Source organism: Aethalodelphis obliquidens, unplaced genomic scaffold (genome assembly GCF_003676395.1).
Source record: "Aethalodelphis obliquidens isolate GAN/ISIS:26980383/991018 unplaced genomic scaffold, ASM367639v1 scaffold4, whole genome shotgun sequence".
NCBI classification, from domain to species: Eukaryota; Metazoa; Chordata; class Mammalia; order Artiodactyla; family Delphinidae; genus Aethalodelphis; species Aethalodelphis obliquidens.
In genome coordinates, this window is record NW_020837948.1 from 64964190 (window position 1) to 64991884 (window position 27695).

Consider the following 27695-nt stretch of genomic DNA (forward strand, 5'->3'; position numbering starts at 1 on the left):
GAAAAATTTTGCAGAATTCACAAGACTTTTCAAGGAAAAAAAAAACTGCAACTTTCATTTCCACTTTTGCAATTTAAGTCAAATAAGTTAACTGACTATATACTGTTATATTGTTGCAAAGCTACTAAAATTTAACAAATGTTAAGTAATAACACTTCCTAAAGGTGAAAATACTAGTTTATGAAATAAGTATCACTTATGCTTACCATAGCAACCCATGTGTGATCGTTTCAAAACATGTCAAATCAAGTTTTACCCCCGCTTAAAACCCTTTAGAATAAAATTCAAACTTCCTTCTGTGGTCTAAATAGCCCTACATCATCAGTGCCCTATCTATCCCTCCAATCTCAAAACACCTACTACCCTGCTGCCCCCCGACCCCGCCACCCTGCCTTCACAACCATTCTGCACCTGGAACACACAAGTTTTTCTCACTTTAGGGTTTCTCACTTGGCATTCCTTCGGCCCTAGAAAGCTCTTCCCCTAGCTTCTGCTGGCTGAATCCTTCAACTGCCAGGTCAATCACCCTCTCCAGGAGGCTTTCCCTCACCTTACGTAGAGCCTCATTTACTCTCTACTACACCACTCTGGTTTTTTTCCTTCATAGTATTTATTACAATCTGTGGTATCTTGCTACTAACAGATCTTATATTTTTTGCTGTCACCATTTCAAGTTACCATAATGTTATAGAAAATACCTTAGTTCAAAACAGGTGAATGGCCTAGCCTCCCTCCACATGTTGCGTCTAATCACACTCCTTTTTCCCCTCCCATGTCTTTGATAGTCTAACATTCACAGATGATTGAGGGTCATACCTTAAATTTTTTTCTACTGTGCAAGAGAATTATTATATACAATTAAGCTAAATCACAAATATGAGTCTTATTATTTGTCGGTTTTGCATGGATTTAAAACAGGCCTTTCCTAGTATTCCCAGCTGTCAATCCCTTTGACCTACACATTTCTTCACTGGGACATACAATTATAGATCTCTAATGGGCCTTTCCAAATCATCTAATCCAACTCCTTTGTTTCTCAAATTTAAAGATCATTCAGTCCTGTTTTTAGAAACTTTTCCTGTCTCTCTCTCTCTCTCTCTCTCTTCTTTGCACTGTACCATTCTTCGACACTTGTGTCATTTAACATGGTAATCACCAATCACATATGGCTATTTGAATTTTAATTAAAATTCAGTGCCTCAGTCACACTAGCCACATTCCAAGTGCTCAAGAGCCACATGTTGCTAGTGGCTTCTACACTAGATAGCAGAGATACAGACATCTCCATCATAGCACAAAGTTCTACTGGATGTGGCTACACTATAACAATACAACTACCCTTCTTTAGATTAGCCTATTTTCTAGCCCTGGTCTAAAGGACCTAAATACTTAAGTTGCCCTTTCAGTGTTTGAGGGGGTAAAGATGACCTGACTCCCGATATAAAACTTTTGCCTTCTGACATAGAAACCTTGGCCTCCCTGGAGATGTGATTTTTAAATAGAAAGAAACCTCATGAAAGGTTTCACTCTTATGAAAGAGTAAAACTTTTCAATGTCTGGAAAACAAATGTTCTAGGCAGAGGATAAATAAGTACAACAGCCCTGAGACAGAAATATGTTTGGCATATCCAAAAATCAACAAAGCCAATAAGACTGAAATAGAGGGGAGCCAGGAAAACCAGTAGGGAAAAAAAAGGTCAGAGAGGTAGCTAGGAGCCAAATCACGGGCCACCTTTCCCCTGTTTTCTACCTAAAATTATTCTTCATGAATTAAGCTTTCTAAAAATACATATCTTGGTCTTCCCTGGTGGCGCAGTGGTTGAGAGTCCGCCTGCCGATGCAGGGGACGCGGGTTCGTGCCCCAGTCCGGGAGGATCCCACGTGCCGCGGAGCGGCTAGGTCCGTGAGCCATGGCCGCTGAGCCTGCGCATCCGGAGTCTGTGCTCCGCAACGGGAGAGGCCACAACAGTGAGAGGTCCGCGTACCGCAAAAACAAAAAACAAAAAAACCGTATCTACAGCTGAATTGAAAGGAATCATTTCCCCTCACAGCAACAAATTAAATAATAAAAACTTTCTCTTCTTGATAAATAAAACCTAAAAAGTTTCAAGATAGCAAGACAATACTTTCTGAGGAGGGGGGAAAAGAGATGATGATCCAGGAATTAATCTTAAAATATACCAAAACATACCCAAAATAAAATTTTTAGAAATCCCAATTCAAATGATTAGATGTTAAATTAAAAACCATTTACAGATCAGGACCTTGCAGATGGTGGAGGAATAAACCCTGGAGATCACCTTCCTACCCACAAATACATAAAAAAATAAATTTACATGTGGAACAACTCCTACAGAACACCTACCAAACGCTGGCAGAACACCTCACACTTCCCAAAAGACAAGAGACTCCGCACATACCAGGCCATGTGGCTGACAGGGTGCTCTGACCAGGTATCAGGCCTGAGCCTCTGAGATGGGAGCGCCGTGCTCAGGACACTGGACCACTTTCACCTCCCAGCCCTATGCACCATCAATCGGTGAGAGCTCTCCCAGAGATCTCTGTCTCAACGCTAAGACCCAGCTCCACTTAACTACAAGCAAACTCCAGTTCTGGACATCCTATGCAAAACAACTAGCAAGACAGGAACACAACCCCACTCATTAGCAGAGAGGCTGCCTAAAATCAGAAGTTCACAGACACCCCAAAACACACCACCGGATACAGTCCTGCCCACCAGAAAGAAAAGATCCAGCCTCATCCTCCAGAACACAGGCACCACTCCCCTCCACCAGTAAGCCTACACAACCCACTGAACCAACCTTACCCACTGGGGGCAGACACCAAAAACAACAGGAACTACAAACCTGCAGCCTGCAAAAAGGAGACCCAAACACAGTAAGTTAAACAAAATGAGAAGACAGAGAAATACACAGCAGATGAAGGAGCAAGGTAAAAACCCACCAGACCTAACAAATGAAGAGGAAACAGGCAGTCTACCTGAAAAAGAATTCAGAATAATGATAGTAAAGATGAATCAAAATCTTGGAAATAGAATGGAGAAAATACAAGAAACATTTAAAAAGAACCTAGAACAAACAAACAAACAATGATGAACAACACAATAAGTGAAATTAAAAATTCTCTAGAAGGAATCAACAGCAGAGTAATTGAGGCAGAAGAACAGATAAGTGGCCTGGAGGATAAATTAGTGGAAATAACTACCGCACAGCAGAATAAAGATAAAAGAATGAAAAGAATTGAGGACAATCTCAGAGACCTCTGGGACAACATTAAACACACCAACATTCGAATTATAGGAGCCCCAGAAGAAGAAGAGAAAAAGAAAGGGACTGAGAAAATATTTGAAGAGATAATAGTCAAAAACTTCCCTAATATGGGAAAGGAAAGAGTCAATCAAGTCCAGGAAGCACAGAGTCCCATACAGGAAAACCCAAGGAGAAACACGTCAAGACACATATTAATCAAACCATCAAAAATTAAAAACAAGGAAAAAATATTAAAAGTAGCAAGGGAAAATCAACAATTTACAAACAAAGGAATCCCCATAAGGTTAACAGCTGATCTTTTGGCAAAACTCTGGTAGCCAGAAGGGAGTGGCAGGACATATTTAAAGTGATGAAAGGGAAAAACCTACAACCAAGATTACTCTACCAAGCAAGGATCTCATTCAGATTCAACAGAGAAATTAAAAACCTTACAGTCAAGCAAAAGCTAAGAGAATTCAGCACCACCAAACCAGCTTTACAACAAATGCTAAAGGAACTTCTCCAGGCAGGAAACACAAGAGAAGGAAAAGCCCTAAAATAAAAAACCCAAAACAATTAAGAGAATGGTAACAGGAACATACATATTGATAATTACCTTGAATGTAAAATGGCTTAAATACTACAACCAAAAGACACAGACTGGCTGAATGGGTACAAAAACAAGACCCATATATATGCTGTCTACAAGAGACCCACTTCAGACCTAGGGACACATACAGACTGAAAGTGAGGGGATAGAAAAACATATTCCATGCAAATGGAAATCAAAAGAAAGCTGGAGTAGCAATTCTCATATCAGACAAAATAGACTTTAAAATAAAGACTATTAGAAGAGACAAAGAAGGACACTACATAATGATCAAGGGATCAATCCAAAATGATGATATAACTATTGTAAATATTTATGCATCCAACATAGGAGCACCTCAAAACATAAGGCAAATACTAACAGCCATAAAAGGGGAAATCGACAGTAACGCAATCATAGTAGGGGACTTCAACACCCCACTTTCACCAATGGACAGATCATCCAAAATGAAAATAAATAAGGAAACACAAGCTTTAAATGACACATTAAACAAGATGGACTTAACTGATATTTATAGGACATTCCATCCAAAAATAACAGAATACACATTCTTCTCAAGTGCTCATGGAATATTCTCCAGGATAGACCATATCTTGGGTCACAAATCAAGCCTTGGTAAATTTAAGGAAACTGAAATCGTATCAAGCATCTTTTCCGACCACAACGCTATGAGACTAGATATCAATTACAGGAAAAATAAACTGTAAAAACTGCAAACACATGGAGCCTAAACAATACACTACTAAATAACCAAGAGATCACTGAAGAAATTGAAGAGGAAATTTTTAAAAACCTAGAAACAAATGACAATGAAAACACGACAGCCCAAAACCTATGGGATGTAGCAAAAGCAGTTCTAAGAGGGAAGTTTATAGCAATACAAGCCTACCTCAAGAAACAAGGAAAATCTCAAATAAACAACTTAACCTTACACCTAAGCAATTAGAGAAAGAAGAACAGAAAAAACCCCAAAGTTAGCAGAAGAAAAGAAAGCATAAAGATCAGATCAGAAATAAATGAAAAAGAAATGAAGGAAACAATAGCAAATATCAATAAAACTAAAAGCTGTTTCTTTGAGAAGATAAACAAAATTGATAAACCATTAGCAAGACTCATCAAGAAAAAAAGGGAGAAGACTCAAATCAACAGAATTAGAAATGAAAAAGGAGAAATAACAACTGACACTGCAGAAATACAAAGGATCATGAGAGATTACTACAAGCAGCTATATGCTAATAAAATGGACAACCTGGAAGAAATGGACATATTCTTAGAAAAACACAACCTTCCGAGACTGAACCAGGAAAAAATAGAAAATATGAACAGACCAATCACAAGCACTGAAATTGAAACTGTGATTAAAAATCTTCCAACAAACAAAAGCCTAGGACCAGATGGCTTCACAGGTGAATTCTATCAAATATTTAGAGACACGCCAACACCTATCCTTCTCAAACTCTTCCAAAAATAGGAGAGGGAAGAACACTCCCAAACTCATTCTACGAGGCCACCACGACCCTGATACCAAAACCAGAGTAAAATGTCACAAAAAAAGAGAAATACAGGCCAATATCACTGATGAACATAGTTGAAAAAATCCTCAACAAAATACTAGCAAACAGAATCCAACAGCACATTAAAAGGATCATACACCACGATCAAGTGGTGTTTATCCGAGGAATGCAAGGATTCTTCAATATATGCAAATCAATCAATGTGATAAACCATATAAACAAATTGAAGGATAAAAACCATATGATCATCTCAACAGGTGCAGAAAAAGCTTTCAACATAATTCAACACCCATTTAGGATAAAAACCCTCCAGAAAGTAGGCATAGAGGGAACTTACCTCAATATAATAAAGGCCATATATAACAAACCCACAGCCAACATCACTCTCAATGGTGAAAAACTGAAACCATTTCCACTAAGATCAGGAACAAGACACGGTTGCCCACTCTAACCACTATTATTCAACATAATTTTGGAAGTTATAGCCATGGCAATCAGAGAACAAAACGAAATAAAAGGAATCTAAATTGGAAAAGAAGTAAAACTGCCACTGTTTGCAGATGACATGATACTATATAGAGAATCCTAAAGATGCTACCAGAAAACTACTAGAGCTAATCAATGAATTTGGTAAAGTAGCAGGGTACAAAATTAATGCACAGAAATCTCTTGCATTTCTATACACTAATGATGAAAAATCTGAAAGTGAAATTAAGGAATCACTCCCATTTACCACTGCAACAAAAAGAATAAAACACCTAGGAATAAACCTACCTAAGGAGACAAAATACCTGTATGCAGAAAACTATAAGACACTGATGAAAGAAATTAAAGATGATACAAACAGATGGAGAGATATACCATGTTCTTGGATTGGAAGAATCAACATTGTGAAAATGACTATACTACCCAAAGCAATCTATAGATTCAATGCAATCCCTATCAAACTACCAATGGCATTTTTCACAGAACTAGAACAAAAAATTTCACAATTTGTATGGAAACACAAAAGACCCCGAAAAGCCAAAGCAATCTTGAGAAAGAAAAACAGAGCTGGAGGAATCAAGCTCCCTGACTTCAGGCTATACTACAAAGCTACAGTAATCAAGATAGTATACTACTGGCACAAAAACAGAAATATAGATCAACGGAACAGGACAGAAAGCGCAGAGCTAAACCCACACACATATGGTCACCTTATCTTTCACTGGACAGCTACATGTAAAAGTATGAAATTAGAACACTCCCTAACACCATACACAAAAATAAACTCAAAATGGATTAAACACCTAAATGTAAGGCCAGTCACTATAAAACTCTTAGAGGAAAACATAGGCAGAACATTCTATGACATAAATCACAGCAAGATCACTTTTGACCCACCTCCTAGAGAAATGGAAATAAAAACAAAAATAAACAAACGGGACCTAATGAAACTTAAAAAATTTTTGCACAGCAAAGGAAACCAAAACAAGACAACAAGACAACCCTCAAAATGGGAGAAAATATTTGCAAACGAAGCCACTGACAAAGGATTAATCTCCAAAATATACAAGCAGCTCATGCAGCTCAATATCAAAAAAACAAACAACCCAATCCAAAAATGGGCAGAAGACCTAAATAGACATTTCTCCAAAGAAGATATACAGATTGCCAACAAACACATGAAAGGATGCTCTACACCACTAATCATTAGAGAAATGCAAATCGAAACTACAATGAGGTATCACCCCACACCAGTTAGAATGGCCATCGTCAAAAAATCTACAAACAATAAATGCTGGAGAGGGTGTGGAGAAAAGGGAACCCTTTTGCACTGTTGGTGGGAATGTAAACTGATACAGCCACTATGGAGAACAGTATGGAGGTTCCTTAAAAAACTAAAAATAGAACTACCATACGACCCAGCAATCCTACTACTGGGCATATACCCTGACAAAACCATAATTCAAAAAGAGTCATGTACCACAATGTTCACTGCAGCACTATTTACAATAGCCAGGACATGGAAGCAACCTAAGTGTCCATCAACAGATGAATGGATAAAGAAGATGCAGCACATATATACAATGGAATATTACTCAGCCATAAAAAGAAACAAAATAGAGGGCTTCCCTGGTGGCGCAGTGGTTGAGAGTCCACCTGCCAATGCAGGGGACACGGGTTCGTGCCCCGGTCTGGGAAGATCCCACATGCCGCGGAGCAGCTAGGCCCATGAGCCATGGCCGCTGAGCCTGCATGTCCGGAGCCTGTGCTCCGCAATGGGAGAGGCCTCAACAGTGAGAGGCCCGTACAGCAAAAAAAAAAAAAAAAAAAGCAACAAAATTGAGTTATTTGTAGTGAGGTGGATGGACCTAGAGTCTGTCATACAGAGTGAAGTAAATCAGAAACCGAAAAACAAATACCGTATGCTTACACATATATAGGGAATCTAAAAAAAAAAAAAAAAGGTTCTGTAGAACCTAGGGGCAGGACAGAATAAAGCATACGTAGATAATAGAGGACACGGGGAGGGGGAAGGGTAAGCTAGGACGAAGTGAGAGAGTGGCACTGACATATATACACTACCAAATGTAAAACAGACAGCTAGTGGGAAGCAGACGCTAAGCACAGGGAGATCAGCTCCGTGCTTTGTGACCACCTAGAGGGGTAGGATAGGGAAGGCGGGAGGGAGACGCGGGAGGGGATATGGGGATATATGTATACGTACAGCTGATTCAGCAGAAACTAACACAACTTTGTTATATGGCAGAAACTAACACAACATTGTAAAGCAATTATACTCCAATAAAGATATTAAAATAAAATAAAAAATAAAAGGCATTTTCCTCCCATGGATCACAATACAGGTCTCCAGCAGAATAGTGCCATGTGAAAATCCTAAAATTTTGCACTTCCAAGTTTCAAAAAGCACTTTTATAACTTGGATAAACTATAATCATAAAGTTTACTGGTTCACTCCCTAAGAATCCAGTACCAAAAAGTAAAACACAGCTTTCAATTAATGTGAGTTCTGTATTTGTCTTGGATTTATTTTTGAAAAAAAATGACTCTTATTTAAAATAAATGACCAGAATCTTTTATATAAACCAAGAACCCAGTAACAGCAAATCTTTTTTTGACACCACTTGGAAATCACAAATGAGGCATTAAATTACTATTTAATTCTGCTAATGAAAAATATTTTTGCCATGTTTTTACCATGTTACATTTTCTCAGTATCAGACAAATGCTTCTCTGAGATATTTTTCCCATTACCAACGGTGTAAATCATTTCAAATTTTTCAAATGGATTTAGTCCTCCTGAACTGGGAAATACAGTTACCTAGATTCTCCAATTCCCTATGCTATCTAAAATGCTGAATTTCAATAACTGATTTTCTAATGAATAATATATCTCAATTCTCAAATTTAAATGAATCCCCAATTACTTCATAAGCAATTCCAAAAGGCAGTTCAAGTCAGTTACGTGGGGAAAAAATTACGCAGATATTTCGAATTCTCTCCATTTAAAAACACAAATACTTAAAATAGAAATAGCTTTCTAAGCTCTTAAAAAAAAAAAAAAAACTTTCTAAGCTCTTTATTTAACCAATTACACAGTTAAATGATCACTCCCTTTAGAAGAGGGTGTATCATACTTACTGTAGTTAAGGGATTTGGAGTCGGTATGGGAAGCAAGCCTGCACCAGGCATCAGACTTGTCATGGTTGGAGCAGGAGCCAATAGAGAGAGAGCTTTGGCTTCCTCTGGGATTTTACCTGCAGAGGCAAGTTCCAAACATTAAAGAAAGCAGAAACACCACACAAACTTTATACTATGATTTTACAATTACCCTTGCACTTAAAAAATAATAATAATAAATGAATCTATCAGATCCGTATAAAGAAATAAATAAGAACTTAAGTCTTTCCTTTTACCCTGCTCTACTAGGAAAAATAAAAGTGAGCAAAACTTCAAAGACTAACAATCTCATTAATGGAATATTATTTTAAAAATTGAATAATGTAGACAATTATTTAACACTTTGAGCTATGGGTCACCTGTACTGGAAACTTAATGTTCATGAACCAAACGATATCAAGCATGGACGCTTTCCCAGGACGGTGTTTTCGCGGTGATCGAAAGTTGTGTTACACATGACAACCGTTCGTGTTGGCTGCATCACTAATAGCACACAGAACATCAGATACAGAAAAGAAGAACATTTTTTAAAGTTTAATCCCCAGAAATGGCAAATAACCAAATTAGTCAAAAAAAAGAAAAAGAAAAAAACAAATATGTGCGAATTGAAATCTGTTCCTGAGTGTCCCTATCCTGTTCATTGAAACTACCTACTTGTGATGCAAACAATTTTGATAACCTTCCAAAAGATCCCATTTAATTTCAAGTAGACAGAAAAAACCAAAAGCCTACCACATGTAATCAGCTTCAATTGGAAAGGAAGCCTACACCCATTCAGTTAATAAGGCATCTCACCAACAATGACAGAGATGACTAAAAGAATCCAGTTCCAAAGAATATGCCTTGGGAAACTGCTAACATTTTTGAAAATAACTAACAAAAAAAAGTTCCCTAGTCTCAGGAAACTTCTTATATTACTGACTTTTAGAACCAATTTATGTATACTTATCTGAAGAGGGGTGGTTAATGCCTAAATGTCTTGCTTATAAGCGTCCTAAGTGCCTAATAATAACAACAACAATAACATTAAAATAACCCTAGACACTAAGAAAAAGAAATCGCTACGACTAAAAAAAAGGAAATTTACTCTGAATTAAGTCTATCAATTTGCCACATTTAATTACTGAATTCTAATCAATTAATTTTGATAAGGGCTGGGACTTTCACACATTTTTTCTGGTCCTTTCTCTCAACCTTCCCAAAAAGAAAATTTCTAAAAAGTTGACTACATATAGCAATTTCAGAACTACTCATAATTATGTGGTATTTGGCTACACGTTTCCATTATGAATTCTTCAAAAGTAATTTAAAGTACAAAGTCACGCCAAATTGAAAATAGCATATGGAGTAAATTTTCAAAAAAGCACCATGTGGGGTTTCAGTGGTAAAAATTCGACTTAACACAACCACATGTGCAGGGATAAATCTCTAAAAAAATTATCTGAATATATTTCTAAACATGGATGGAATTCAAGACGAATTTTAAAACTTGCTTTAAGTAGTGGTTACACCTTATTTATAGAAATACAGAAATCACATTTTATTAGCTTTAGCAAATGCCTACTTATTTCTAAGCTTTGCAACATCTAAGGCTATATTACCTTAATTTACTAATTTCAAAAACAAAGTCATTTTATTATTTCAGTAAATTCTGCATAAGCACTGATTTTAACATGCATTAAGATTAAAAGGCAGGAAGGCCTTACTGAAGACATCAAATAACAGTAATTTATTTTGTATTTATTAGTTATTAGCATTAAGACATTTATCTGTATACTCACATATACTATTTACATCACTATCAGACCTGCTTTATCTGTTAAAAATAAGTATTACTTTTTTAATATTTGTAAAACCTGTACACATCTTGATAAGTCAACTGAGGTCCTAAGGTACAAACCCTATGCTTCACTACCCTAATTTATGCACCTAAAAAACAAATAAAGAGTTCCAATCTAGTAATGTCCCCAATTTAATATTACCTGTCCATTAAATAAGCAAAACTATCCACATGAAAGACCACACAAACAAAACGGGTATTCAATACAGGCCAAAAGTTGATTACTTAACATAATAAAGTCATTCAGTGTTGGCTTAAAAATAGTATCAGGAGGTTGTCTGCCTCTCACTGTCTCTCACAGTATAATAAACTATTATAAGTATTAAGTCTAACTAAAAGCACAATATTTTTTACTTTTCTAATTACCATTAAAGATACTTTAAGAAAAAAGTTCCATTGCTTAATTTTCAGGATAAAATTCTACCAAATATACCCTCCAAATACTATCAGAGTGTATAAAAGTATAAAACAAATAAGCATTTAGCATTTTTCCCAAACTGTACTCATCAAAGACAACTGAGAGAAAAAACAATGTCTCTCACTCATCCTAATCTCAGAATCCATTTAGAAACTAGTAATCTCTGAACATTTTTCAACAAAAAAATTCAAGCAAAAAAATACACACACAAGTGTAAGTATTCAACAGTTTCTCAAATATCCATTCCCCACGTAGGCAATTAAAAGTGTTTTCAAATCAAAGAAATGCTATTTTCTATAATAAATATCATAAAAGTGAAAAGTCTCCTCTTGTCCTCTACCCCCAGAATGTTATAAGAAATTTACTTATTTTCCTTGATGATTTTGTATGCCTAAAATTCTAAGGGAGGAGGACGAAAATTAGAAGCTATCAGTTGGTCTTTATGACAGATGCAGACTTGGGAGAAAACTGCAAAAATGTTACACTGAGATCAAAACGTGTTCCTAAGAATCTCATCAGTGTTTTAGTGTTTTGGGAACAAAATGTACCTGATCAGTTTATAAACACCAATTAAGACTAGCATTGAGCTTCACGAAACCATATCCTAATTTACTGTGAAAATTTCTTTTATGTTAAGGATGAGCTCTACTAATCATCTCCCAATATAATTTGCAATGCAATGTTATGAACCCTTAATGGAATACCATTTACAAAGAACTGGAAAACCAGCTCACAAGTTAAAGTGAAAGAGATTTAACAAAACAAAAACAAAAACAAAAACAAAAAAAAAGGGACAAAATAAAGAAAAAGAAATGAAATTAAAGTAAAACAATAAAAAACAGAGACAGGGCGTCCATCTTCTGCGGTTCAGACTCCGATCTCATTTCCCCAATGAAGGTTTCACTTGACGGCAGGTTTAGTGGCATGGCAAACAATGCCTAACTCAGGCAAGTGTAACAGGTCTGCCTTGGCCAGTCTAGTCATCTAATAATGCACAAATATCACATAGAGAAAACATACAAAACCAAATTAATAGTCAAAATCCATCTACCAGAAAATGTGGACATAAACTTATGACTGATGATTAGGCTGACACCCTTATTATGTTTGACCTTATCTTTTTCTAAGTGTTAACATTTATAAAAAGAAATCTGAGATGCACGTAACAACAAAAAGAGGTCATATTTGGACGAGTATAATGAAAGTATATTTTATTTTGAAGTGGCATGTTTTATTAACAATAGCTAATGCTTAATATGTACGAAACTATTACACATCAAACATTACTTAAACGGCTTAGGATCTCACAGTACTACTGTCTGCATTAAAAAAAACAGCAAATTGAAAGAAACTGAAAAAAACTTCTTACAATTTTTTTCTATGGTTTTCTCACTTCTTTCATAATGCTGTTTCTATAACATCAAGGAAAGAATACAATCAGTGAAGTAAACAGAAGACTGCTTACAGCACATCTCCTCTTACAGAACTTACTCCACTGGAACTCTTTCCTTTGATTTATTTCAAACTCACTTTGCTATCTTTTTTAACACAACAATACATTATTACTTTGCTTGCAGTGCATAATCAGATCTTTTAACAGCTCACTGTGACATTCTTCATGTTCTATAAATTCATTTTTGTTGTATTTAATGAAAAATGTGTATCTGAATGTTTTTCCAATACAAATTATTTTATAGGTTAGTGTTCTAAAATACTTTAAACTGGAATAAAAATATGCTTGAATTTTCACGTTCAAAAATAGCAAAATTTTGTCTGTTTGTTAATACTAAAAATATTCAAAAGCCATTATAATAAATGTGCATTTATTTATTTCTATCAAGTAAAACAAACAAACAAAAAGGAACCTCTACATGCCCATAATCTTGAACATTTATGACAAACCATGGTCACTTCTCAATATATGAAAAATTTTATGGGAATATAGCAAGGTTCCAACAGAGCAACACTAACAAAATTTTTCCTTCCAGTTCAATAATAAGCTAAAATCACAGAAGATACTGTGCTGCTGGTGGCATAATTTTTTGATACAATTAACACTCCCATTTAGTAAAACTTCTACCTGATTTATTTTTTCCCATGTAGTTTACTTGGTATGAAATTGGTATGAACTTGGTATACAGAACTAAATCATTACCAGCTCTTTTCTCACCTTGTTCTCCAATTTTGGGGTCATTGTCCCCTTAAAGATTAGTAGATAAAGATAGATTTAGCAAATAATTAACTTTAATTCATTTTTTATTTATTCTACTATATTCGCTATTATTTATTTTATTCTCCCTACCCCTCTCTAACCCCTAGACATGGGAAAAATACTTTCAAATTTATCTGAAAAAATCCAGAATGTCCTATTCTGGGACATCAAAAATATCAGAGTCATACTCACTGTATCTGACTAATGTTTCTGACATCCCAGAACAGACATTCTGAAATATGCATAAAACCTTGAAAATGCAGCAAACTGTTTATTATACAGTATTTTAATGTGAGCCTGGTTTCTAAAAAAAGTTTTAAAACATGACATATGAAAGCTCCTTAAATTGTTTCAGGTAAAATTTTTATGTTGTAAAACAGTTACCACCAGCCACCAGTGAAAATATATTTTAAAGACATTTAAATTATAATAACCCAATTCTAAAATCCATGTACACATGTCATAGTCAGTGCTCTGAATAAAAGTTAATTACACACCAGAACTGTCAAATTCAGCAGAGCCTAGTATAATGAATGTGAATGGCTCTGCAAATAGAAGTTACTAAAAAAATAGGCATTAATAATAATTAGCTCTTAAAGCAGGTTATGTCATAAAATTTAACGAATTACTATAAGGCCTTTGGCCTTGTTTCCACCTTCAACAACTATTTCCTCGATGGAGGCTTTGGAAAATTGCTTTCCATGATTTTTCTTCAATTAATCACCACCACCACCACCCCTCCCTCCCCCGCAAAAAAAAGCCAGCAAAATTAAAAGTAAATTCTAGTTGCACAGCAAATTACACTGAATGTAAAATAATGGTCTCAGTAACAATTAAGGTAAATTACCTTAAGAAGATACTTTAAAGCTTAAATTATGAATATTGTTCTTAAACATAATTACTACCTAACCCCCATTTGTGTGAAATGTGTACACTGTTTTTATTTATGCAATATCTTTAATAGGTATACACAGGGGCAAATGCTTACTTATTTACACATTTTAAATAATGTCCTCTACCAACTTAATATTTTAATTTCAAAAAGCTTTCTTTACAACTTGCAAACTGAATACAGAAAGTCAAAGCAAACCAAAGAAGCCAAGTAATTTATAAATTTTTAAATGTTTAGCTATAAAATCTCAAATATACATAAGTAATAAATTAACCATTTTAATATATTTTATTATTACGTAAAATCCTTTCCACCTCCAAATTTCATTCTTACACACACACACACACCATATCTACTTGCCAATTTCTAGGAAAGCCAATGGTAGTAACAGACAGGACAGAGATTAAAATAACCGAAAAAAACATGTGAGATACTAACCTTCTGCACAAGGAACAACTATCAGAGCTCTGTCAATAAAAACCGTGTTAGTTAGATGCTGGGCCACGCCAACACTTGATGGATCACGAAACTTAACATAACATACTTTGGAAGAAAAAGCAAGAGGTGCGTTGCTGCAAGATAAAAAGAAAAACAATTGAACTAATTAACATTTGGTTGGTTTTCATTTAAAATTTCTTACTTATATCTTTACATAATCTTACAATCAAGACAGGAATTTTTGTTGCTAAGGATCAGTAAGACATGAAATAGCAGAACTTAGTCTTTTAATGGTGATTTGCTGCAATGACTGAAGGCACATCTAGGCAGGTCTATAGCCTTATTTGTTAAAAACCTGAAATTTAAATTAATGCCTTCTTAATCTGAGTGAAATGTGAAAACAGCTGACTTAACCCAAGGATGTCCAATCAGTGCATCATCATCAACAGGCAAAATCCCGTTTCATAAAAAAGCCCCAATCCTCAAGACTTCAAATTTTCTAACTACTTCCAACCCTCCCTAATGTGATTCCTGGCATTTAAATCACTAAAAACTTCACAACAGTCTTAGAAACAATCAGATAACCTGGAATTAAAATTAAGGTCTTTTGCATATACTGGCCTACTTCAGGCTAGGCAGCATTGTGATTTTCCAGACAAAAACTTTTACAAACAAAATTTTACATATTTTATATGCAAAAGAGCAAAGACTCTTATAAATCCTACTAGACTTAATCTAGGCAGGACTAAAGGAAAAAGAAGCCAGACACGGCACAGATAAAAGCAATTTTTCCACAATATGAATCCATCATGTTAGATTCCAAAATACACTATCCTCATAAAGGATCATTTTGTCAACCTGCCCATAATTATGTTCAATTAAAGTCTGTAATTGTCTTTAGCAAATAAAAAAAGACACTAAATATACAGCTAATGTTTAACATAAATGTACAATCCTTTAAAATATTAAGTTTTTCACACTAAAAAAAGATCACTTGAAAAGTACTAAATATGCATTGTGCAGCAACAATAATTTACTTTAGTTTACAAAACAGGTCAAGGAAGTTCACCATAATCCTAGACCTAGTAAATGGCAAAGATGAGATTTAATGTCTAATCATCTAATTCCAAATCTCATGCAACCTTAATTATTCAATTAATCAAGAATTTTAAAGCCACTTTAATGTACTACTTATTTTGTAATTCCATATTCATTTTTTTAATTAAAAATTACATACAGCAACAAATCCAGCTTGCTAACAGCTAAATATATTTATGATATTAACCAAACACTAAGATAATAAAATATATTTGCATTTAGAACTTTAAACTATATATATTATTAACCTAACGAGTCAGGCTAGCAAAAGTAAAACTCTACCTCTTTCTCACCCAACCCAACTCAATTCTTTCCTGCCTAAGGCCATCTGATTCAGGCTTCAAGCCAGTCCTCTCCAACAACCTCCCCCTACTCAATATGTAAGTCAAGCTCTTGTACTTGCCATGAGGTAAACACATCTGCATCCAGACTTAACTCACCTATACATTACCAAGTCACCAATTTAGGCCTCTCCAGAGCTCTAGATTCCCAGATCCAAGTGCCTGCTGGCATACTGCACGGTGATCTGTCAGTCACAGGACCCACCCTTGAACTTATTCTTAAATTCATTACCCTCCTTCTGCACCAATCCTGCCCTTTGTCCTAATTTCATATCTCAGTTAAAGATACTACCACATTATCTAAGTCAGAAATCCGGAAGTCGTTAATGTGACCATCATTAGTACTGTTCACCAAATATTTCCAAATCTCCTTCTGGCTACGTAATAAAATTCTATTTCTTTTCTCCTTGAAGTTAGGTGTGGCCGTGCAATTTGCTTTGGCCAGTTAAATGTGAACATAATTGACATGTGTTCCTATTCAGTAGCCTTAAGGGCCACTGCTCGGTTCTTTTTCTCTGCCACAGTGACCAGCAACATCAAAGAGATGGGTGGCTGATATATCAGCTTCATCCCAGAATGAGTGACTACAACGAGTAGAGTCCCCAACCCCACCAGTTTAGTATAAGAAATAATCTTGTTTTTATCAAACTACTGAGATTTGAGGGTTGTTTCCATCCGTGACCCTTCCTTCTTTTTCATCCTATTGGTCTTTAAATCCTCTGAAGACTGCCTCCCAAATAGTTGTCACATTAATTTCTTTCAACACTCTCAGTATCAATGCCTTCATTCAGGCCCTTATCATTTCTCACCTGGATTACTACAATGGCTCCTAACTAATCACACTGCATCCAATCTCAAGTCCTCCTTATTAAAAATCTTCCACAAAAGCTGTTAGAGTAATCTTTCTAAACCCTAAATCTCTTCATGTCATGCAACTGCTTAAATTTCCTCAGACACCCTTCTTTTCTTGCTTCATCATTTAAAAAATCCAGGCATAAAAATACTTGTGGTTCCCAGAACACATCCTGAACCATCTGGGCCATCTTTGAACATGTTGTTTCATTTGGCTATGATGTGCTCTCTTACTGCCTTTTTGAACAGTAATTCCACTTTTCTTCAAGGCTCAAGTTTCGAAGTCTTCTGGAAAGCCATTTTAAAATATCAAAGTGACTAGGTACCCCCTCCTATATGTGCTACCAATACATCCTATATACTTTCAGCACAGTTTCCTTATGTGAAACCCTCAACAGATCTTTCAAGCTTTCAAACACAACTGATCAGCCACATGACACAAGGGCTTATTTCACTGGCTAACGCGAAACCTGTAATTTGGGTGGCCTGACCAAATGAACTTGAAAGTCACTTAGAGTAAGGGCTTGGGCCAGATGCCACATGAGTACAGAATACGTCTGAAAAGAAATTGAGCACATACACAGAAACAAACTGAGCTGACAATAAAGCCTGACAGGAAGAGGCAGATAGTCGCCTTGGATGTTGATACCCTTCTGGTTCCCAGTCCCAGCTCCCACGAGGCCAAGTCTTTATTCTTCTACTCAGGGAAATCTCTTTCTTTTAATAATGTCTCTTCTTGAGCTAGATTAGGTAACACTGTTTCTGCCCTTTGCAACCAAAAAAAAATCTATGATTACAACTAAAGCCCTAGCAATTTCAACAAGAATACTCTCTTTTAGCACTTGAAGAACCTGACAAGCCACCACTGAAACTGTATTTCCTAAATTGACAGATCCTTTTGTGAAAGGATGGAAACCTAAATCATCACTGTTGAAAACTACAAACATTTCCAAATATCCCTACTTGAAAACCACATCATTTCAAATTTAAAACATCCACAGGAATAAGAAATGTGAGCCTGGTTGGTAAACCACACACTACTTAGAGTTGAGAAGCCCAAAAACTGGTTAAAAGATGCTGATCTGTTCTGAACAGCATTATAGTATGGATCCTAGTGCTATAAGCAATTTTTCTCATCTTCATCTCCAATTACCTTCCTTAAAATAGAGAGTAAAAGCAACACAGTATTTACTTTATAAAAAATGTAAACATATGAGCTTTTCAGGAGAGGCAGTAACACTTTTATTTTGAATATTATAGGCTAAAATAATACAGTGGCAAGCCTAAATATAGATATCTCAGCAAACAAATGTGTATTTACAGATTTATAAATCAGTATATTACCAAATCTTATATTTAGATCTTCCTCTCTAGTATATCTAGGCTATTAAATAACATTTACTTTTTAAAAAATTAAATAGGATTATCATTTTCAAATTTAACTCTGACCTACACTTTTAATTTTTAAAAGGGGTTACATATTCCATTTGGTCTAAATGTATGCCTCTAAAGAAAGTAACAGTACTCAAACACAGCACATTTTACTTTGACCCCATTTGTTGAATCAAGTTTTCAAGTTTTGTTTTATTTCTTTAAATATAAAACCTTCTACAATCACTTTTCAAACAAATCAGAATTTCTCACTGGGAGTCTAATGGAGAAATCACAGAACCAACTTTTTGAGCACCAGTTAAATTTCTTAGACCCTAACTGGTTACCTTATTTTTCACTAAACATGGTGATGGCACTGTACAATCTTTTAAAAAATCAATGTGGTAATACTATGTCCAATACTTTATTATATTAATATACATCCCTTGAGGATCTATCAAAAAAGATACAATGCAAAACATGGTCAAAGTATATAGCTTTAAGTATGGAAATATTAACTGACACAATGTATAACAGGGTTTCTCAGTAGGGCTCCAGTGATTGTCTGGATGCCACAATTCTCCTTTCTGTAAGACTTCCTTATGAATTATTGACACTTACCCACTAAATGCCAGAGGCCCTCCAATCACTGTGGACAATCAAAAATACACATTCTTCAAATATTTCTAGCTAAAATTCAATGACAGAATTTCAAACACACATACACACTTGAGACATCACCCTTTAAATATTACAATAAATAAAACACAACAATATGAAAAATGCTTACCACAGGCTGAGTGGTATAACGGTAACGGTGTATAAATCCTTTGATTACACTATATTAAACTAAATGCATGTAAAAAGGACTGGAGAGAGGTTTTGATAGGGTGGTAGGATCACTGCCAGTGTACCTTTTTCTCTATTTCTCCTGATATGACTATATTGGTTATATTAATTTTAGCTAGTTGACAGCTTTTACCTTATTAGTACTTTTAAAGACCAGAGAAGTGAAGAAAACCAGCAAGCAAAAAAACAAAAACAAAAAAACCCCACAAGTGTTGATGTTAGAAATCAGGCCAGGATTACCCTAGGGGTATTATGCACTTGAGGGGGGAGATGAGAACTCCTAGGGCACAGAGAATCCTATCCGGGTGCTGGATGTGTTCACTTTGTGAAAATTCAACAAGCTGTATACACTTATCCCTGCACTTTTCTGCTCCTTATACCTCCATGAAAAGCTTACTGAAAAAACAACAAAGATTTCTTACCATTGTAAAAAGGTTTTCATGATGTATGAGATTCCCTTATTGAGTAAAAAGTTAAAACAGAAACTCTGGATATTTATCATCTGGTAGCACTAATAAGAATTTTTAATATTTACAGTGAATGTTTACACCAATTCTTAATGTTTAAAAAGAAACTGAATCATGGCCTCATGCCAAAAAAAAAATAAATTTAAAAATCTGAATTTTCATATTAGCAACCAAATTCTTAAAATGTTAATGAGAAACTATTCTCACATTCTATTAAAGAAATATCATTCCAAATTTAAAACAAATGAATTTCTACTCAGCTTCCAAAGATTAATCATAAAATACTGTTTCCACAACACTGCAAAATAGAATCATCTGTCTTCAATACAACTACTACTATTGCATTTTTATGCATTTCGGCCCAAATCTGCAAACACATCTTTAATATAAGGACCAGGTTATGACAACTTCATTACAGAGCAAGCAGAAAACATGTCATTAGAAAAGCATGTAAATACTTGTGAGAAACAGGAATAGGCACTGACTGCCTTTAAGAAAAACTGGTCAAGGATTTTGCCTCGCTTATATGTGTTATATTTATGTTACAATTTTGCAAAATGTATTACAGTTTGTGACACAATAATTCTATATTAATGCACTGTTTAAGTGACGAGCTTTTTTATTCTCTGACTTCTAAACTCCAAGCAACTAATATTTGATTTCAAAAAACAGCCCATTACTAAATGTCAGATGATAACTGGCAGCATATTGCCACCCAAGTGCACTTTTCAACTATGTAAGTGGTGTTACGTTGGCAATGAAGAATATTCTGTGATATATTTCTTCTGCCCATGAGACACCTTATTATCACAACCTTGAAAGCAAGGTTAGTTTACAATCATGTACAAAATATTTTACTATTTGATTCCAATTCTTTCAGAATACAGCACTCCTCCAAACAGTTCTCAATTATTAAGAAATGTTCTGAGCGCTTAAATGAAGAGATAGCTGAAAGCACTTTCAAAGTTATAAGATATTCAAAGCTATACATGGGATGGCTAGTCAGTAAAGATACCTGTGCATGCCCTTATGAAGCATCTTTGACAAAACTGTATTACCGAATCTATTCATGTAGAACCAATTTATATAAACCCAGATTAAGTCATTCTACAACACAAACTACAAGACAAAATATTAATGTCATGAAAAACTTTTAAAAAGGTGACTGGGAAAAAAAATAAAAGGCGACTGGGAGGGTGGAGGGGTGGCTGTCCTAGATTAGAGATAACCAAATGCATTGAGTGATCTGATTATATCCTAGATCAGAAAAAGAAAATGGAAAAAAGGCGTTATCAGTATAACTGAAGAAATTCAGATGTTATATTTTAATCAATGTTAAACTTCTTGGATGTGTTAATAGCATTGTGGTAATGCAGGAGAATGTACTTCTTAAGAGATTCACATTTAAGTGTTGAGGAATGAATAGTCATGGTGTCTGCAACTACTTTTAAAAGCATGGGAGAGGGGAGGGTTGTAGAGGTGTCTGTGTGTGTAGGTGGGGAGAGGGAGGGGGAGACACAAAGACAGAAATCAACTGTGGCAAACTATAAATGCAGATGAAGGGAACATGGGAGTTATTCTTTAGCTTTTCTGTATACATGAAATACTTCAAAACAAAAATGAGAAGAAAAACTTAAGTAAAATTTAAAAATCCAAACACCAACTTTTATCAATATCTATGCAGTAACAATGCAATATACTTACAGAGAGAAAACCGAAAAAAATAGGTCTACGTGCATCACTATGAAACAAACCAAAAAGTCAAATACAAATTTTTTTAAAAAGGAGAAAAATCCTGGGCAACTACTATCCCTTCCTTCAAAGGATTTTGACAAAATGAACAAAATACTGAGAATTTTCATATTCTAAGCTCTGGCTTTAAAAGTTTATGCCTGTAAGAAAGTAAACAACCTTCAAACCCCTTACAAATTCTGTGAGTAGATAGTACTGTACAAGGGAAATATTACTTCAAAATACACTACTCGGGAAGTGTCTGAGAACTGTGAATGCCAGTCCAGATCTGGACTTTTAAAAGTATACAGCAGGAGTAATCTGTACGGACTATTACTTTTTCTGAAAGGTTTAGGACGGTGTGACCTTCTAGGAGGAAATTTTAATCCGTTGCCAAAAGGGTGAACAGACATGATCTTTAACAACATGGATGGGCTCGGTTAAATGAACCAAGAAGATGCTAAATTTGTGAACACAGGCCTAGGGACAAATTTAGGCCTAATTCCATCTGTCATCAGCTGCACACTTCCCCGTCAGCAACAACGGTCCGACACTGAGGCACTAAGAACTGGACAGTTTATCAGGCGCAGTCTCCGCGATTTGCCATTGCAAAAACGCTATCAGGAGCTTGCCATGAGGACTACCGCGGGCCCACCTGCGGCCATCTTAAGTTCGGGAAAAAAAAGAAGGGGAGGAAGGGCACTGAATTCGAGGACCCGGCGGCGACCATAGGCCGGAAAGCACGAAAAAGGCAACCTCTCTAACTCCTCTGTAAGGGTTCTGGGCAGAGGTTAACCCACTAAATACGACTAACAAGGAAAGCAGGAGCGTGGGGCCCGGGCCGCGGTGCCCTAATCAAACATGGGCACCAAGGTAAACCCGGCGGTCACGTGACTGACACCGCGCGCCCCCGTCCGCGCTCTCCCCCATGCCTTGGTTCCCGAGGTCTCTCTGGCGCCCGCGCCCCTCCCCCAGCCGAGCTTGAGCACTTACTCCGGGGGGTAGAGCCGCAGCTCCTCGATTTCTCCTAGGAAGGAAAAAAGCGTCCGCATCTGCTCGCTGGTCACCGCCGACGACAGATTCGTCACCTGAATCACCGCCGTAGGGGTGAGGCCGAAGCCTAAGCCCAACCCGAAGCCGGCGCTGTTCATCCCGACCCCGCTGCAGCTGCCTGCCTCCCCAACGTCTACGACGCGTCAGCGACGAAGCCGGGAAAGCGGAGAACGCGCGGCCGCGAGCGCGCCCCCGCTAGCGAATTCACGGCAGCGGGCAGGTCTAGCCGTCCATTTCACAACTCCCCTGCTCCCAGGGCTGCGCGCGCCAGCCGGAAGCGTCTCCCCGGCAACCCGGAGGATCTCGCGGGGCTTCGGCCTGGGGCTCACGGGTACCTGAGGCTGTTTCTCCTGCTGCACTTCTCCCTGGCAAGGTTTTGATCGAGTTTTTTCCCGGCCTCCACTCGATCAGTTTCTTGTGCTCCTGTAAACATGGGAGACCCAGCTCTTTCCAGTCTTTATACTAGATAGGACTGGGGAACCAAGAGGCCTGGCCTGCTGGTGCGGAGCTGTGAAGAAGGAATGACTCGAGCATCGCAGATCAATACTTGACCGAACTATAACGTGTCATTATTATATACAGGCAGCTCCCTCGCCCCGACTATTTTAAAAAATTGGCCGGCGTCCTAATTGTGAAAAAACTTGGGAAATTTTACAAAACCTGTAAAGTTTGAAGGAATTAAGGAAGGAAGCAGTTAAGATGAAGGCTATGCGGTTGTCGTTTATAACATTTATTCGCTCACTACGCAGGTATTATTTGAGTGTTATGTACCAGACACTGTTAGACAAGAGCACATAAAAGACAGTTACAGAAGGTCCACATAGACCTTGCAACCTAATGAGAGACAAGTAACAGTAGTATGGGAAACCAGGGCAGATGTTCCCAAAATGCCATTCACAGAACCTGGAGGGTCCTCGAAGCCTTTTGAGTGATTATTGCAAGGTCAAAACCGTTTCCATAATACTAAGACTCTGTTGATCTTTTTCACTTTGTTGACAATTGCACTGATGGTGTAAAAGCAATAGTGAGTGACTGCTGGCACCTTAGCAGGAATCAAGGAAGTGGTGTCAAACTGCACTACTGGTATTTTGTATTCTTCACCTCCTGGCACTCATAGCATACAAAAATTATGATTTTTAAAATAATCTAGTTTAACTTAAGAATGTCCTTGACAAAGGAGTAAAAATTATTAATTTTATTAAATCTTCACCCTAGCATACACCTCTTTTTAATGTGTGAAGAAATGGTAAGTACTTCTGCTGCATGCCCAAGTAGGAGGAACATCTCCAGAAAAAGCACTTGTGTGATTGTTCGAGTTTTCACACAAAGATCCAAAATTTTTAAAATTTGTATCCACCACCTTGAGCTTGACAGCTTTCCAGTATTTAGACTTTTCTGCTAAAAACACCCGTGATATTAACAAATGTATTTTTTCACATTATATATTGAAATAAGTGACCATTTGAAAATCTCTACAACTCAATGAACCACTGTTTTCAAAATAATCAATGCATGCTATTACAGAATCAAAAAGAGTCATCAAAGTGGATGGACCCATGGATTTTAATCTAGCAGAATACAAAAAGTTAATTGATATGGTTTCAGATTCAGTCCACATTGAAATTGCACTCTTAGAAACTATCACATGTCCAGTTTGGTGTAGTATCAAACAAGAATATCTAGAATTATCTAGAAAGACTATGAAAATAGTTTCCCCTTTTCCAGCTCCTTATCTATGTGAGACCAGATTCTCTTCATATGTTTCAACAAAAACATATCACAACAGATTGAATGCACAAACAGATAGGGAAATCCAGCTGTCCTCTATTAAGCCAGACATCAAAGAGCTTTGAAAAATGTAACGCAATACCACTCTTCTCAAGATTCTTTTTTGGGAAATATCACTTTATCATAAAAATACATCATTTACCCCCCATAGCCATTGGGAGCAGGCTGAAAAAATGCATCATTTATATAAGTACATAACAGGTTTATAATTATTTTTACATGGGTTTTTTAAATCTTAAAGTTCACAGATTTAATTTCTTTTTTGATATATTTATTTATTGTGTTGAGTCTTTGTCGCTGCACACGGGCTTTCTCTAGTTGCAGCAAGCGGGGGCTGCTCTTCCTTGCAGTGCAGGGGCTTCTCATTGTGGTGGCTTTCCTTGTTGCAGAGCACAGGCTCTAGGTGCACGGGCTTCAGTAGTCGTGGCACACAGGCTTAGCTGCTCTGCAGCATGTGGGATCTTCCTGGACCAGGGCTCAAACCCATGTCCCCCGCATAGGCAGGGGGATTCTTAACCACTGCACCACCAGGGAAGTCCCAGATTTAATTTCCAATATGATAAATATAGATAGATATCCCATAAATCTCTTAGGGTCCTTGATAATTTTTTTTAACATCTTTATTGGGGTATAATTGCTTTACAATGGTGTGTTAGTTTCTGCTTTATAACAAAGTGAATCAGTTATACATATACGTATGTTCCCATATCTCTTCCCTCTTGCATCTCCCTCCCTCCCACCCTCCCTATCCCACCCCTCCAGGCGGCTTGATAATTTTTAAGAGTAAAGAGTAAAAGGGTCCTAAGACCAAAATGTTTAGAACTACTACCAGAGGGATAAGCACAGGGAGAATTGGGAGCATATAGGAAGGCCACTTAAACTTGGTGCCAGTGGAAGTCTTCCCAGGAGAGATGTTGCTTGCACTGAATCTTGAACAAATAGGAATTAGCCAGACAAGGAGGGAGGGAGGAGTAGTGAAGGGCATTCCAGACTGAGCTTGAAGAATATACAAAAGCAGAAAGGTATGAGAGCCCAAGTGACGTCCAGAATATACAAAGTTTAGTATTGCTAGACCAAAGGCTGAGAATGACTAGAGATAACACACAAAAGAATAAGCCTTGATGAAAGATGCTGTTTGTCATGCTAAGAGGTTACTTTATGACAAATTGTTGGGAGCTGTTGAAGACGTTTGAGCAAGAGAGTGACTATGTCAAGATTCCTAGCATGATTGTTGTCACTGCAACATGGAGATATATTGAAAAGGGTGGAAACTAGAGGCAAAGGGACTGGTTCGAAGGGTAAGTGGTGGTAGTAGTGGAAAGCAAGAAACAGTCCCAAATTTAGGGTCATTGAACCCATTTAAGAATAAAAGGAATAAAAACTATCCATTCGGGAAAATATATATGGACATACACTTGGTTTTAGATACAATTACAAGGGTTTTTCGGTCTTCCTCAAGTCCAACCATAGATCCCAGGATTAACTACCACTTGTTTAGAGCACTGGTCTTCAGACTTTCATGTGCATCAAAATCACCTGGAGGGCACATTAAAACAGATTGCTGGCTCCATCCCCAGATATTCTGATTCAGTAGATCTGGAGGAGGAGCCTGAGAATTTCAATTTCTAACAAGTTCCCAGGTGATGGTGCTGCTGGTGATCCAAGAACTCCATTTTTAAAAAATAAATAAATTTATTTATTTATTTATGGCTGCGTTGGGTCTTCGTTGCTGCGCGTGGGCTTCCTTTAGTTGTGGCCTTACGGGCTTAATTGCTCCGCGGCATGTGGGATCTTCCCGGACCAGGGCTCGAACCCGTGTCCCCTGCATTGGCAGGCAGATTCTTAACCGCTGTGCCACCAGGGAAGCCCCCAAGAACCCCAATTTGAGCACCACTGGTTAAGAAGGTTGTAAAGCAGTACTTAGTAGATTTAGTAATCTGTTGATGGTAAAGCAGAGGGAGGAATTTGTTTCTGGCCTGAGGGACTGTGTAATAGTGCCATAGTGTAGGAGCCAAAACAAGAACGAAGAGCAAATTTGTAAAGAAGGAGCAAAAAATATTGAAATCCATTAGGGACAAGCTCCTGAAATGAAATTTAAGGAAAATGTCCAGAACTAAGATAAAGTATGTGACTTAAGCTTCAAAGTAGATACAGTTATGCCAGGTACATGTGTAGCATGAGAAATGCACTGGGTGACATTAAAGGGACAAATACAACAAACAGCCAAAAATAAAAAAATAAATAAAACCAAGCCAGGAGGAAAATTAGGAGGGAGGATAGTCGCAAAACTTGAGGGAGGAAAAGTTTTAATGGGAAAAAATGAAGAGTAGGGAGGAAAGAATGATAAAAAGTATCAAAGTCTGCAAAGATGACAAAATCAGGAATAAAATGTACCCATTGGTAGATATAATGTGACTACTGAGACAAAAGCTACATGAACCAGTTTAGAGAAGCAAAAGTCACAGTGTCATTGTCACTTCCACTGATTCCTCTATGAATCTCTCAGCCAAATTTCCCACCCCTTGGCATGTCCTAGATCTGCTACTCTGACCAATTTCAGACTGCTCCACCCTGGACCTCTGAGATTCATTTTAGAATTCCAGCCTCCATGCTAGTATGTTCTGTCTCCAATCTCTGTAATCATTTTCATGGCCCCAATTTGCAGATATTTCTTCATCACGAGGCCCCTTGATTTCGTCTACCTACTGACCCAACATCTTCTAAATAAGACAAGCAGTGACAAAGTTGCAGTGCAGGAAAAAAGGTCTCCTCATAAGTAAAACAGGCCCATAAGAGCAAACCAGAAACCAAAAATAAGAATGATAAACTCTAGCAAGTAAATTAACAACAAAAAGAGAAAGATATACATTAAAATTTTATGCATGTACAGTATTGGATTTAGAACCAAGAGGTGACTTTGGAGAGTACAGTGACAGGAAGAGAATGCTTGAGTTGGGAAGGGGCGCAGATGAGTGTGGACTGTACTTATAAGAATAGATCTTGGTGCCTTTGTTCAGTCTTGTTTTGCTTTCCAAACAAGCAAGATCTGCAGCAAACCTACTCTATGGAATTTTAAAAGAAATTTGACAGTAGAGAATAATTTAGAAGTAATTTTAGGTAAGGAAGAATCTGTAAGTAGCCCTGTCTTTGAAGGAGGAGTGCGGATTGTAGTCCTAAGACAGCAAGAACATACTGGAAGGAAGGTTAATCAGTTGTACTAGAAAGAATCAGAAAAGGAGTGAGAACTGTGCATGCATGCGTGCCCCTG

General features: G+C 36.9%; 1 protein-coding gene across 6 annotated transcripts in view; it reads right to left on the minus strand.

The window, feature by feature from the left end:
* Positions 1-22874, minus strand: part of SREK1 (splicing regulatory glutamic acid and lysine rich protein 1) — a 55830-nt gene extending 32956 nt beyond the window's left edge. For 2 of the 6 annotated variants that reach the window (XM_027100966.1, XM_027100964.1), the window contains exons 1-3: positions 22580-22862; positions 14878-15011; positions 9039-9154 (exon numbers count right to left, since the gene is read on the minus strand). In XM_027100966.1, the coding sequence (XP_026956767.1) occupies positions 9039-9154; positions 14878-15011; positions 22580-22737 (408 nt within the window). In that variant the 5' untranslated portion in view covers positions 22738-22862. Of the gene's footprint in view, positions 1-9038; positions 9155-9436; positions 9561-10858; positions 12320-14877; positions 15012-22579 lie in introns of all 6 variants that reach the window. The other 4 variants (XM_027100968.1, XM_027100969.1, XR_003431665.1 and 1 more) reach the window with 4 other exon arrangements.
* Positions 22875-27695: the final 4821 nt, after the last annotated feature.